At 45.1% G+C, this 14,316-nt stretch overlaps 2 protein-coding genes across 2 annotated transcripts in view; both read left to right on the top strand.

Moving 5' to 3' along the window:
* Positions 1 to 14,316, top strand: part of LOC105731273 (ubiquitin-like modifier-activating enzyme ATG7) — a 144,335-nt gene that overhangs the window by 47,648 nt on the left and 82,371 nt on the right. Inside the window, 1 exon segment of the mRNA XM_064361979.1 lies at positions 8,869 to 9,015. Within this exon segment, the coding sequence (XP_064218049.1) occupies positions 8,869 to 9,015 (147 nt within the window).
* LOC105730453 (E3 ubiquitin-protein ligase UHRF1-like) lies at positions 509 to 2,901 on the top strand. Its single transcript, XM_064362152.1, is given in 2 exon segments — positions 509 to 1,368; positions 1,370 to 2,901. Coding segments are annotated over 2 exon segments (2,379 nt in total). The 3' UTR covers positions 2,889 to 2,901.

Below are 14,316 nucleotides of genomic sequence, written 5' to 3'. Positions count from 1 at the left end.
TGATGTCTGTCTATGAATCTTTCTTTTTATTTTTGAGGCTTTGTTGCCCAGGCTGGACTGGACCTTGTGTGATCTTCCCACCTCGGCCTCCCGAGTAGTCATGACTGCACAAGTTCACTGCCATGCCTGCTAAAGCTTTATGACTATAGAATATGCCTTCTTATATGATGAAACATAACTTACTGTATCCTTCTCTTTAGATTTAACATTGTTTTCAGTTTTTTACAATTGTAAATTGTGCTGCAAAGCATCTTTGTGACTGCATCTTGGTCAGTGTCAGATTATTTCTTAGAATAAATTGCTGGAAATAGTCATAGGATAATGGGTATTCTTAAGATTCTAGAGAGCAGCTGATAGCGCGATGGGCAGCGTTTGCCAAGCAGGCACTTCGAGTCACACGCACGTCCGCGCGGGGTCCAGGCCACGCACGTGGCTCCATCACCATCCCTAGCCGGGCCAGGCACGCAGGCAGACGAGGGGTTCGCGGTGACCGGAGAGCGCTGACACCATGTGGATCCAGATTCGGACCATGGACGGGAGGCAAACCCACACGGTGGACTCGCTGTCCAGGCTGACCAAGGTGGAGAAGCTGCGGCGGAAGATCCAGGAGCTGTTCCACATGGAGCCAGGCTTGCAGAGGCTGTTCCACAGAGGCAAACAGATGGAGGACGGCCACACTCTCTTTGACTATGAGGTCCGCCTGAACGACATCATTCAGCTCCTGGTCCGCCAGAGCCTCGTGCTCCCGCACAGCGCCAAGGAGCGGAACTCTGAGCTCTCCGACACCGACTCCAGGTGCTGCCTGGGCCAGAGTGAGTCGGACAACTCCTCCACCCACGGCGAGGCGACCGCTGAGACCAACAGCAAAGCGGGCCTGGCGGACAAGGACATGTGGGTTGAGACGGAGCTGGGGCTGTACAAGGTCAATGAGTACGTCAATGCTCGGGACACGAACATGGGGGCGTGGTTTGAGGCGCAAGTAGTCCGGGTGACGCGGAAGGCCCCCTCCTGGGACGAGCCCTGCAGCTCCACGGCCAGCCCGGCACTGGAGGAGGACGTCATTTACAATGTGAAATACGCTGACTACCCAGAGAACGGCGTGGTCCAGATGAGCTCCAGGGACGTCTGAGTGCGCGCCCGGACCATCATCAAGAGGCAGGACGTGGAGGTGGGCCAGGTGGTCATGCTCAATTACAACCCCGACAACCCCAAGGAGCGGGGCTTCTGGTACGACGCGGAGATCTCCAGGAAGCGCGAGACCAGGACGGCGCGGGAACTCTACGCCAACGTGGTGCTCGGAGATGATTCTCTGAACGACTGTGGGATCATCTTCGTGGATGAATTCTTCAAGATCGAGCGTCCAGGCGAGGAGTCCCATGGTCGGCAACCCCATGAGACGGAAGAGCGGGCCGTCCTGCAAGTACTGCAAGGATGACGTGAACCGGCTCTGCCGGGTCTGCGCCTGCCACCTGTGCGGCGGCCAGCAGGACCCTGACAAGCAGCTCATGTGTGACGAGTGTGACATGGCCTTCCACATCTACTGCCTGCAGCCGCCCCTCAGCAGCGTTCCCAGCGAGGATGAGTGGAACTGCCCTGAGTGCCGGAATGACGCCAGCAAGGTGGTGCTGTCGGGCGAGAGGCTGAGAGAGAGCAAAAAGGCGGCGAAGATGGCATCGGCCACGTCGTCCTCGCGGGACTGGGGCAAGGGCATGGCATGTGTGGGCCGCACCAAGGAGTGCACCATCATCCCGTCCAACCACTACGGACCCATCCCGGGCATCCCCGTGGGCACCATATGGCGGTTCCGTGTCCAGGTCAGCGAGTCGGGCGTCCATCGGCCCCATGTGGCCGGCATTCACGGCCGGAGTAATGACGGAGCGTACTCCCTCGTCCTGGCCGGGGGCTACGAGGATGACGTGGACCATGGGAGTTTTTTCACATACACAAGTAGTGGTGGCCGAGATCTTTCCGGCAACAACAGGACCGTGGAACAGTCCTGTGATCAGAAATTCACCAACACCAACAGGGCTCAGGCCCTCAACTGCTTTGCTCCCATCAATGATCAAGAAGGGGCCGAGGCCAAGGACTGGCGGTCGGGGAAGCCAGTCAGGGTGGTGCGCAACGTCAAGGGCGGCAAGCACAGCAAGTACGCCCCCGCCGAGGGCATCCAGTATGACGGCATCTACAAGGTGGTGAAGTACTGGCCGGAGAAGGGGAAGTCCGGGTTCCTCGTGTGGCGCTATCTCCTGTGGAGGGATGATGACGAGCCCGGCCCTTGGACGAAGGAGGGGAAGGACCGGATCAAGAAGCTGGGGCTGACCATGCAGTATCCAGAAACCTACTTGGAGGCCCTGGCCAACCCAGAGAGGGAGAAGGAGAACAGGAAGAGGGAGGAGGAGGAGCAGGAGGGGGGCTTCTCGGCCTCCAGGACGGGCAAGGGCAAGTGGAAGCAGAAGTCACCAGGAGGTGGCCCAGGCAGGACCGGGTCCCCGCGCCGGTCATCCAAGAAAAGCAAGGTGGAGCCCTACAGCCTCACGGCCCAGCAGAGCAGCCTCATCAGAGAGGACAAGAGCAACGCCAAGCTGTGGAATGAGATCCTGGTGTCACTCAAGGACTGGCCAGTGAGCGGCAGCCCGTTCCAGATGTTCCTGAGTAAAGTGGAGGAGGCGTTCCAGTGCATCTGCTGTTAGGAGCTGGTGTTCCGGCCCATCACGACGATGTGTCAGCACAACGTGTGCAAGGACTGCCTGGACAGGTCGTTCCGGGCACAGGTGTTCAGCTGCCCCGCCTGCCGCTACGACCTGGGCCGGAGCTACGCCATGCAGGTGAACCAGCCTCTGCAGACCGTCCTCAATCAGCTCTTCCCCGGCTACTGCAACGGCCAGTGATCTCCAAGCACTTCTTGACAGGTGTTTTGCTGAAAACATGTCGGAGGGTTCTCTCGTCGGCCTTGGTGTTCTCCTTAGTGGGCTTAACTTAAACAGGTAGTGTTCTCTCCGTTCCCTAAAAAGGTTCATCTGCCCTTTTTTTTTTTTTTTTTTTAATTTTTCAAATCTGTACATTTTCAGGAATTTATTCTGGCTAAAAGTTGGACTTGTCAGTATTTTGTGTCTTTTTTTTGGGAAAACATAAAAGCCTGCAATTTCTCGACAAAACAGCATAAGACTTTTTTAAAGATGGAATCAGAAACTTCGTGGCGTGGAGGCTGTTCATGTTTCTGATGTCAGGTTCTCAGAAGCTGCTGCCACCGGCTCTAAGAAGGCCAAGGTCAGAGCAAGCATCTTCCTGACGGCCTTGTAGCATCTGAAGTCCAGTGACATGGTTCCCCGTGGTGGCCCGTGGCGTGGCGTGGCGTGGCTCAGCTGTCTGTTGAAGTCGCAAGGAAAAGAGAAAACACCTCGGGCCCTGTTGAAACCTTTCCCTCAAAGCCATCCCCCACCAGACTGCTTGGCATCTGAGATCCGCGTGAAAAGTCCTCTGCCCACACAAGCAGGGAGCTGGGGCCGCACAGAAATGGCCTCGAGAGGACTCTGCTCCACGTGGGGCCAGGCGCGTGGCTGATGCTGTCCAGCAAAGGTGGTCACAGACGGACGGCAGCACACGAAGCCACGTTCAAGTGCCTTTGGTTCCTTCCTCCTTTGCAAAGATGACAGTCTTTGTTGTTAGCACTGAATTGTTGAAAATGCCAACCCGATTCTAGAATCTGTGGTCATCCAGTTCTTCCTGACACCGGGTGGGTGCTTGGGAACAGTTTGAGTCTTTTTTTTTTTATTTTAGTTTTTATTTTTTATTTATTTATTTATTTTTTTATATTGCATTTTAGGTTCTGGGGTACATGTGAAAAACATGCAAGGTTGTTGCATAGGTGCACACCTGGCAGTGTGATTTGCTGCCTTCCTCCCCTTCACCCACATCTGGCATTTCTCCCCATGCTGTCCCTCCCCAACTCCCCACCCCCCCGCTGTTCCCCCACTCCCCCACAACAGACCCCCGTGTATAGTGCTCCCCTCACTGTGTCCATGTGTTCTCCTTGTTCAACACCCGCCTATGAGTGAGAACATGTGGTGCTTGATTTTGTGTTCTTGTGTCAATTTGCTGAGAATGATGGTCTCCAGGTTCATCCATGTCCCTACAAAGGACGCGAACTCCTCGTTTTTAATGGCTGCATAATATTCCATGGTGTATATGTGCCACATTTTTCCTGTCCAGTCTATCATCGATGGACATTTGGGTTGGTTCCAGGTCTTTGCTATTGTAAACTGTGCTGCTATGAACATTCGTGTGCATGTGTCCTTATAGTAGAACGATTTATAATCCTTTGGATATATGCCCAGTAATGGGATTGCTGGGTCAAATGGGATTTCTATTTCTAGGTCCTTGAGGAATCGCCACACTGTTTTCCACAATGGTTGAACTAATTTACACTCCCACCAACAGTGTAAAAGTGTTCCTATTTCCCCACATCCTCTCCAGCATCTGTTGTCTCCAGATTTTTTAATGATCGCCATTCTAACTGGCGTGAGATGGTATCTCAATGTAGTTTTGATTTGCATTTCTCCAATGGCCAGTGATGATGAGCATTTTTTCATATGCTTGTTGGCCTCAAGTATGTCTTCTTTTGTAAAGTATCTGTTCATATCCTTCGCCCACTTTTGAATGGGCTTGTTTGTTTTTTTCTTGTAAATCTTTTTTAGCTCGTTGTAAATTCTGGATATCAGCCCTTTGTCAGATGGGTAGGCTGCAAAAATTTTTTCCCATTCTGTTGGTTGCCGATTCACTCTATTGACTGTTTCTTTTGCTGTGCAGAAGCTGTGGAGTTTGATTAGGTCCCATTTGTCTATTTTGGCTTTTGTTGCCAATGCTTTTGGTGTTTTGGTCATGAAGTCCTTGCCTACGCCTATGTCCTGAATGGTTTTGCCTAGGTTTCCTTCTAATGATTTTATGGTGTTAGGTCTTATGTTTAAGTCTTTAATCCATCTGGAGTCAATTTTAGTGTAAGGTGTCAGGAAGGGGTCGAGTTTCTGCTTTCTGCATATGGCTAGCCAGTTTTCCCAACACCACTTATTGAACAGGGAATCCTTTCCCCATTGCTTGTTTTTATCAGGTTTGTCAAAGATTGGGTGGTTGTAGATATGTTGTGTTGCCTCCGATGCCTCTGTTCTGTTCCATTGGTCTATATCTCTGTTTTGGTACCAGTACCATGCTGTTTTGATTACTGTAGCCTTGTAGTAGAGTTTGATGTCTGGTAGTGTGATGCCTCCCGCTTTGTTCTTTTTGCTTAGAATTGACTTGGCTATGCGGGCTCTCTTCTGGTTCCATATGAAGTTTAAGGTGGTTTTTTCCAGTTCTGTGAAGAAGGTCATTGGTAGCTTGATGGGTATAGCATTGAATCTGTATATTACTTTGGGCAGTATGGCCATTTTCACGATATTAATTCTTCCTAACCATGAACATGGAATGTTTCTCCATCTGTTTGTGTCCTCTCTTATTTCGTTGAGTAGTGGTTTGTAGTTCTCCTTGAAGAGGTCCTTTACATTCCTTGTTAGTTGTATTCCTAGATATTTTATTCTCTTTGTAGCAATTGTGAATGGCAGTTCGTTCTTGATTTGGCTCTCTTTAAGTCTGTTATTGGTGTATAGGAATGCTTGTGATTTTTGCACGTTGATTTTGTATCCTGAGACTTTGCTGAAGTTGCTTATCAGTTTCAGGAGATTTTGGGCTGAGATGATGGGGTCTTCTAGATATACAATCATGTCGTCTGCAAATAGAGACAATTTGACTTCCTCCTTTCCTAATTGAATACCCTTTATTTCTTTTTCTTGCCTGATTGCTCTGGCTAGAACTTCCAGTACTATATTGAATAGGAGTGGTGAGAGAGGGCATCCTTGTCTAGTGCCAGATTTCAAAGGGAATGCTTCCAGTTTTTGCCCGTTCAGTATGATATTGGCTGTCGGTTTGTCGTAAATAGCTTTTATTGTTTTGAGATACGTTCCGTCGATACCTAGTTTATTGAGGGTTTTTAGCATAAAGGGCTGTTGAATTTTGTCGAAGGCCTTCTCTGCATCAATTGAGATAATCATGTGGTTTTTGTGTTTGGTTCTGTTTATGTGGTGAATTACATTTATAGACTTGCGTATATTGAACCAGCCTTGCATCCCCGGGATGAATCCTACTTGATCATGATGGATAAGCTTTTTGATGTGTTGTTGTAATCGGCTTGCCAGTATTTTATTGAAGATTTTTGCATCTATGTTCATCATGGATATTGGCCTGTAGTTTTCTTTTCTTGTTGAGTCTCTGCCAGGTTTTGGTATTAGGATGATGTTGGTCTCATAAAATGATTTGGGAAGGACTCCCTCTTTTTGGATTATTTGGAATAGTTTCAGTAGGAATGGTATCAGTTCCTCTTTGTATGTCTGGTAGAATTCTGCTGTGAACCCATCTGGACCTGGGCTTTTTTTGGGTGGTAGGCTCTTAATTGCTGCCTCGACTTCAGACCTTGTTATTGGTCTATTCAGGGTTTCGACTTCTTCCTGGTTTAGGCTTGGGAGGAGGCAGCTGTCCAGGAATTTATCCATTTCCTCCAGGTTTTCTAGTTTATGTGCATAGAGTTGTTTGTAATAATCTCTGATGAGTTTGAGTCTTACAGATCATTTAAATTCAATTTTTTAACTCTGCAATTGAGAATTTACGAGAGGGATTTTTTTTTTTAACGGACACATTTTCTAAATGAATTTTTTTTGTAGTTTACTGTATATGTACCAAGAAAGATATAACATTAGGGGTTGGTTTTTTCTGTTTTTGTATTTTTTTTTTTTGAAAGGGTTTGTTAATTTTTCTAATTTTACCAAAGTTTGCAGCTGATACCTCAATAGAGCAGGGATATTTTAAATCACATACCTGCAGACCAACTGGAGCAATGTTATTTTTAAAGGGTTTTTTTTTTCACTTCCTTATTCTTAGATTATTAATGTATTAGGAAAGAAATGAGGCAATTTTGTGTAGGTTTTTTCTAAAATCCAGTACTCTTTGTCCAGATTTTAGATTCTCAGAAAATAAATGTTTTTCACAAAAAAAAAAAAAGATTCTAGAAACATATTGCCAAATTGATTTCCAGAAAGATTAGACCACTTTAACATTCTCAGTCAGTAAGATGATTTTCTCCCTACCACATCCTCACCAGCATTGAGTATTGTAATTTTTTTTAATCTTTGCAGATTAGCCATTTAAACTGTGTAGCATTCCAGGAAACCAAAAGTTAAGTGTGCAAATGCACCTGCATGTGACTAACCTATGGCATGTTTGTAATGTATCTGGCTTCCTTCCTACTACCCAGCACATTCCCAGTTTGCCTTCCTTGCTATCCATTCATCAGTTGCTTTAAGGAATGCAAAAATACTTCAGAAATAAACATCCCCAAAGCAAGCACAAGTGACTTTATTCTCCCTCTATGGTAGGTTGCTTAGATGATGAAAATAATTTACAAAACTGGGTGGTAGACGAAAGGTTACCAGTGGGCTTCAAAACAGCCAGTCTAATCTATGCTTTATAAATGGCAGATTTTGTCCTGTTCTCAACCCTGAAAACGATTCGTGGGTCCTTGTTGGCTGGACCTCTGAAACCTTCAATCTAATTGAGTCTCTCAGTTTCTAATGGAAAGATACTGAAATAAGAGCCAAATCTTAGCCTTGTAGCCAGTCATGGCAGGACATCTCTTAGGTCACTGATGCTTATTTATGATATACTACAATATACCCACCATACCCTACCCCAAGAAGTAGGCAACTTCATTTAGTTGCAACTTTGGAGAGCTCATTCATTCCCACCATTAACCAGATGTACGCCTTAGGCAAATCACTTATCTCTCCCGGGCATCAGTTTCCACATCTGTAAAACAAAGTTTGGACTAAGGATTTTAGAGATCCCAAACACCTTGAAAATTGTATGGTTCTATAAAACTGTTATAGGAGACATCACTGAAGCCTATAAAACCATGAAAATGATTTCTAAGAATATAGACTTGTTCCCTAAATTCCAGATTATTAATAAGGCTCTGCCTCTTGAATAAATGGTACAAAATGTTCTAAAATATCATACAGTAGGAAATAACTTGTGAGTCATTTTTTCTTAGGAGTTCATTCAGGCTTTAAATGAGTTTCAAGAATAGTTGTTATTTACACTTAATTATTCTTTAAGGGAAATCAAGGACATTTAGGGGCTATTGCTAATCTTTTTAAAACAACAACATAGACAATTCTTATGGGATTCACCTCCAAATCTTTGGTGACACTGTCAAAAATAATGAATTATTAGTCCCACTTTAACATTTTTTTTTTTTTGAGACGGAGTTTCGCTCGTTAACCCAGGCTGGAGTGCAATGGAGCAATCTCAGCTCACCGCAACCTCCACCTCCTGGGTTCAGGCAATTCTCCTGCCTCAGCCTCCTGAGTAGCTGGGATTACAGGCACGCGCCACTATGCCCAGCTAATTTTTTGTATTAGTGGAGACGGGGTTTCACCATGTTGACCAGGATGGTCTCGATCTCTTGACCTCGTGATCCACCCGCCTCGGCCTCCCAAAGTGCTGGGATTACAGGCTTGAGCCACCGCGCCCGGCCTCACTTTAACATTTTTTAATCTCGTTACTGCAGGAAACCAGGCACTGAATATATAATTACGTTGTTTTTTTTTTAAGGAAAATCAACATTCTGTTTATCTTAAACTGAATTTGCACAATTCAGTTTCTGAAGTTTCTTCTGTTTTGAGGTTCCCAAGCTTCTCCAAAGCAAGACTCCTTTTGAGATTTCAAGAGACAGCACCCTGTGAAATGTTCATCAGAAACACACCATGATCTCCTGTTTCCACACAGGGTTGGGGCGTGATTGTGGACAATGCCAAGATCTCCTACTCCAATCCTGTGAGGCAGCCTCTTTATGAGTTTGAAGATTGCCTAGGGGGTGGTAAGCCCAAGGCTCTGGCGGCAGCGGACCGGCTCCAGAAAATATTCCCTGGAGTGGTATGTTGATTCTTTTGCAGAGGTTTTCTGTTATATCTATAAATGTTTAAGTATTGAGAAATGAGGCCCTGTGGCATTGAAGAAAGAGAGTCAGACATCTGTCACTTTCCACTAGGCACTTGCCATGTGACTAAGCCTCTGTTTCCTCATCTCAGAGAGGGATAAAAAAACAAGCAGACCAGGCATGGTGGCTCATTCCTGCAGTCCCAGTACTTCGGAAGGCTAAGGCAGGAGGCTTACTTGAGCCCAGGAGTTTGAGACCAGCCTGGGCAACATAGTGAGACCCCCATCTCTTTAAAATAAAATTAGCCAAGTATAGTGGTGGTTTGTACCTGTAGTCCCATCTATGCTGATGGCTGAAACAAAAGGATTGCTTCAGCCTAGGAGGTCAAAGCTGCAGTGAGCTGTGATCATGCCATTGCACTCAAGCCTGGGTGACAACACAAAACCCTGTCTAAAAAATAAAAATAATAAAACAAGGCTTGGTGGCTCACGCCTGTAATCCCAGCACTTTGGGAGACCGAGGTGGGCAGATCACGAGGTCAGGAGTTCGAGATCAGCCTGGCCAATATGGTGAAACCCTGTCTCTACTTTAAAAATACAAAAATTAGCTGGGTGTAGTGGTACACACCTATAGTTCCAGCTACTTGGGAGGCTGAGGCAGGAGAATCACTTGAACCCAGGAGGCAGTGGTTGCAGTGAGCCAAGATTACATCACTGCACTCCAGCCTGGTCAACAGAGTGAGACTTTGTCTCAAAAAAAAAAATAATAATAATAATAATTAATAATCTGTCTCACATATTCTTGTGAAAACGAAATGAGGAATGTATGAAGAAATGTTTTGTAGGTTGCAAAGTATTATGAATTTAAGTTGAACTTAGGAGTATATATATTTTTATATCCTGCCTGGTTCCAAAGAGATTTACAGTGGCTCAGATCTAAGATATTGTTTTTCCTCCATCACCAGAATACTTGGTAGTTACTTAGTACAGGTTTATGAAATTAAATGGAATGCAAGTCTTCATGCAGAAGAAAGATTGGGCTGAAAGTTTAGCTTTTTGCTCTAGCTGCCTCTGGTTTTTGAGTTATATCATTAGAAATACCAGATAACAAGAGAAAAGTCATTCAACTTCTTTGATTTAAAATCTTGACATTTTCTTTTTTTAAGGCCAACCAGCAAATGATATTCTACCTCTTGAATACTTAATCAGTTTATCTGACAGGAGTTAGATTAGGTGTCTGCAAAGCATCTGCTTATACTTAAAGTGCCAGAAGAGGTTCTCAGTCCTAACCAAAAAATAAAAAAGCCCATTTTCTCAAGGCTTCTCCCTTTAGTCACTTTGTATTAGATTTATCCGTTTTAAAAATCTTTGCTTTGGAAGCACTGCTAATGTTTTGTCCATTTCACCAGAGTCCCTGAGGAACACCATTTATTGGGTTTAACAGTATTGATTGACAACCCACTATGTAGCCAGCTATGTGCTAGATTTTGAAAGAAATAAGCTGGCCAGGTGTAGTGGCTCTTGCCTGTAATCCCAGCACTTTGGGAGGCTGAGGTGGGTGGATCACCTGAGGTCTGGAATTCAAGACCAGCCTGGCCAACATGGTGAAACCCCATCTCTACTAAAAATACAAAAAGTTAGCTGAGTGTCATGGCAGGCGCCTGTAATCCATGCTACTCAGGAGACTGAGACAGGAGAATCGCTTGTACCGGGGGGCGGAGGTTGCAGTGAGCCAAGGTCACACCATTGCACTCCAGCCTGGGCAACAAAAGCGAAACTGCATCCCAAAAATAAAGAAAAAAAGAATAAGTTGGAGCCCTGTCATTGAGTAGGCATGCATATTAGTTAGGTTTTTGCTGTGACAATATTTCATATCACTCAATCCCAAAATCTCAGTGGCTTACAATTGCAAACATTTATTTCACATTCATGGGTGTGCAGGTTGGCTGTGGTCCAGCTGTGTCACTAGGCTGAACTTATTCAATAAGCCACATAGCTTCGAGTCAGGTTCCAGACCATTGTATGTGTTATTTTCAAAATCTAGGCTAGAGGAGGAACAGTCATTTGGGTCCTACTCTTCCTATGGTAGAAAGTATAAGCTTAAAAAGGTTGGTGGTTATTACGCCTTAAAGTCTCAGCTCAACAACAGTACAGTGTGATGTCTTCCATTTCTAGTACCAAAGCAAGTCACAGGACCAAGGCCAAAATCAATGATTAGTCGATGTATTCCTCCTAGTAGGAGGTCTTGCAAAGGTCATGTTGCAAAGAGTGGAGATATATAACATTACTAGAGGGAGGAGGTGCCTAGTTGGGAAGAATAATCCAGTCTAGGCTGTGCACGTTGGCTCAAGCTTATAATCCCAGTGCTTTGGGAGGCTGAAGTGGGAGGAGATTGCTTAAAGCCAGAAGTTTGAAACCAGCCTGGGCAACCTAATGAGACCCTAGCTCTAAAAAAAAAAAAAAAATCCAATCTATCATCGGAAGTATTATAAACTCCCTTCAGGACCCTCCCTCCAGACAGACCTGGCTTTGAACCTAAGCTCTGTCACTTATTAGATACCTGAAATTTTTGTTTACCCAAATCCTAGTCATTTTCAGTAACCCAATACAATTCCCCCTTCCCCCTGTTTATTTGTTTAGTTATTCTATTGCTTACTTGTTTGTCAGGTAATGTATTTAAGACCTACTATATTCTAGGGACAGGGGAACTAGACAGGCATAGTTTCCTCTCCCTTATGTGGAGCATAAAGTCTAGTGGGGGATGGTCATTAACAAATAATTTCACAAATACTTAACCATTGTAATACATTCAGGAAACAGGAGCTCAGTTGCCATGAGAATATATAACAGGTAGGCCTGACCTAGATGAGGGGTGGGCTGGGAAGACTTTTGAGGAAAGAAACCCCTGAAGGTTGAGTGGGAGTCAGCTAGATTGAGTGTAGTGGAGCTCTCTGTTCAAATGCCTGGGTAGGATGAGCATGGTACTTTTGTGGAACTGAAAGAAAACCAGGGTGGCTGAAACATAGAGGTCAAGGAAGAGGAGGCTGAGTCATGCTGGGTGACAGCAAGTCCAACTGTTCCTGGAAACAGCCCTCCATCTTCAAGCCTTTTCCTTCTCACTTACATCGTGTTACTCTGTTTTCCCTGTTGGACTATTAAGTCCCCCAGGCCAGGGTCCAAGTCTTTTATACTTTTATCCTTCATGCCTTATAAATAATAGTAGATAATATACACAGCTCATCAAAATACTAGTGTAATTCATCACATTCATGAAAAATACTTGTGAAACTATTTAACTTACTGGTTAGCCAACTTTAAGGGGTTTTCCTTGTATGTTTGATTTAGTGTAGTTTTTTCATTCAGTGGATACTTACCACCTTTCTTTTCTTTTTTTGAGACAGAGTCTTGCTCTGTCACCCAGGCTGGAGTACAGTGGCGCGATCTTGGCTCACTGCAACCTCTCACTCCCTGGTTCAAGAGATTCTCCTGCCTCAGCCTCCCAAGTAGCTGGAATTACAGGCACGTGCTACCATGTCCTGCTAATTTTTGTATTTTTAGTAGACAGTGTTTCACCATGTTGGACAGGATGATCTCGATCTCCTGACCTCAGGGGATCCACATGCCTCAGCCTCCCAAAGTGCTGGGATTACAGGCATGAGCCACCAGGCCCGGCCTCATCACCTTTCTTATACCAGTACATGGAGAAAAGGCTAGACCTTAGTGAACAAGACATGGTTCTGCTCTCATCGAGCTTATATTTTACTGAATTGAAATGCTAAATGCTAAAAAGGATAAGTAGACATTGCTTAGGAAATACAGAAGAGCAGGTGTGGGGGTCCAAGGAAAGCGTACTTAGAGGTGACATTTGGTCCAAGCTCTGAAGGAATTTATCAGGGGAAGGAGTCTTGGGGAGGGAGGCAAGGAGCAGAGAGTAGTGGGAAAGGCCAGGGGCCAGGAGGAGCATTCCAGGGTAGAAAAGTGGCCTTTTGCTGTGTTAAATGCAGACTTCCCAGATAGCTGGTTACCTGAAAAAAGTTAGAAAAATTGGTTTTATTAATGCAAGATTATCTCATTTGGGCCATCCCTAGCTTGTTAAGTTATTGCAAGATTCTAATCTCAGTGCTTGAAGTTCAGTGACATTTGACTTGGAAAAGAAAAAAAAAAAAATGGGTGATAGACCCTTTACAAATGTTTAAATTTTGAAATAGTAAATTCATAGGAAGTGATTTGGTTTGGATGTTTGTCCTCTCCAGATCTCATGTTGAAATGTGATCCTCACTGTTGGAGGTGGGACCTGGTGGGAGCTGTTTGGGTCATGGAGGTAGATCCCTCATGAATGGCTTGGTGCCCTCCCCACATTAATGAGTGAGTTCTCGATCTCCTAGTTCACTCAAGCAAGAGCTAGTTGTTTGAAAGAGCCTGGAATCTCTCTTGCTCCCTCTCTTGCCATGTGATGCACCTGCTCCACCTTCACCTTTCACCATGTGTGGAAGCTTCCCTCCTCAGAAACAGATGCTAGCACTATACTTCTCGTACAACCTGAAGAACCATGAGCCAAATAAACCTTTTTTCATTATAAATTACCCAGCCTCAAGTATTCCTTTGTAGCAATGTGAAATGGACTGACACGGGAAGTACAAAGAAGTGTACGAGGAGGTCATGCTTCTCCTAGGTGACAGACCTCAAGGACAGGGTGGTTTCACTGGATAGCTGGTCTGAAATACCTTAAACACTCCCTCAGAACTAGAGAGGTTGACTTTTGGTTTTTGGTCTAAAATATATTTAACCCAAACTAACCATATTCTAGCCCCAGACCTTCAAGTATCTTCAATGTCAGCTCATAAGAAACCCTTGCATTTTATCTACATGGTATTCGTTGAGTAATTCCTTCTCTTCTACTCCAGAATATAGGTGTCACATTGACCCTTTCTAGGTGCCTTTAAAAAAGCTATGATAAACCAAAATAAGAAAAAAAAAAAAAGCTATGATAAGGCCGAGTGTGGTGGCTCATATCTAATCCCAGCACTTTGGGAGAGCGAGATGGGCAGATCACCTGAGGTCGGGAGTTCAAGACCAGCCTGACCAACATAGAGAAACCGCATCTCTACTAAAAATACAAAATAAGCCGGGCATGGAGGCACATGCCTGTAATCCCAGCTACTCAGGAGGCTGAGGCAGGAGAATCGCTTGAACCCAGGAGGCAGAGGTTGCAGTGAGTGGAGATCATACCATTGCACTCCAGCCTGGGCAGCAAGAGCGAAACTCCATCTCAAAAAAAAGCTATGATAAAATTATATG

The sequence above is a fragment of the Aotus nancymaae genome, unplaced genomic scaffold (genome assembly GCF_030222135.1).
Source record: "Aotus nancymaae isolate 86718 unplaced genomic scaffold, 86718_ANA_hifiasm-v0.15.2.pri h1tg000046l, whole genome shotgun sequence".
NCBI classification, from domain to species: Eukaryota; Metazoa; Chordata; class Mammalia; order Primates; family Aotidae; genus Aotus; species Aotus nancymaae.
This window is presented reverse-complemented; position numbering and strand designations above follow the sequence as displayed.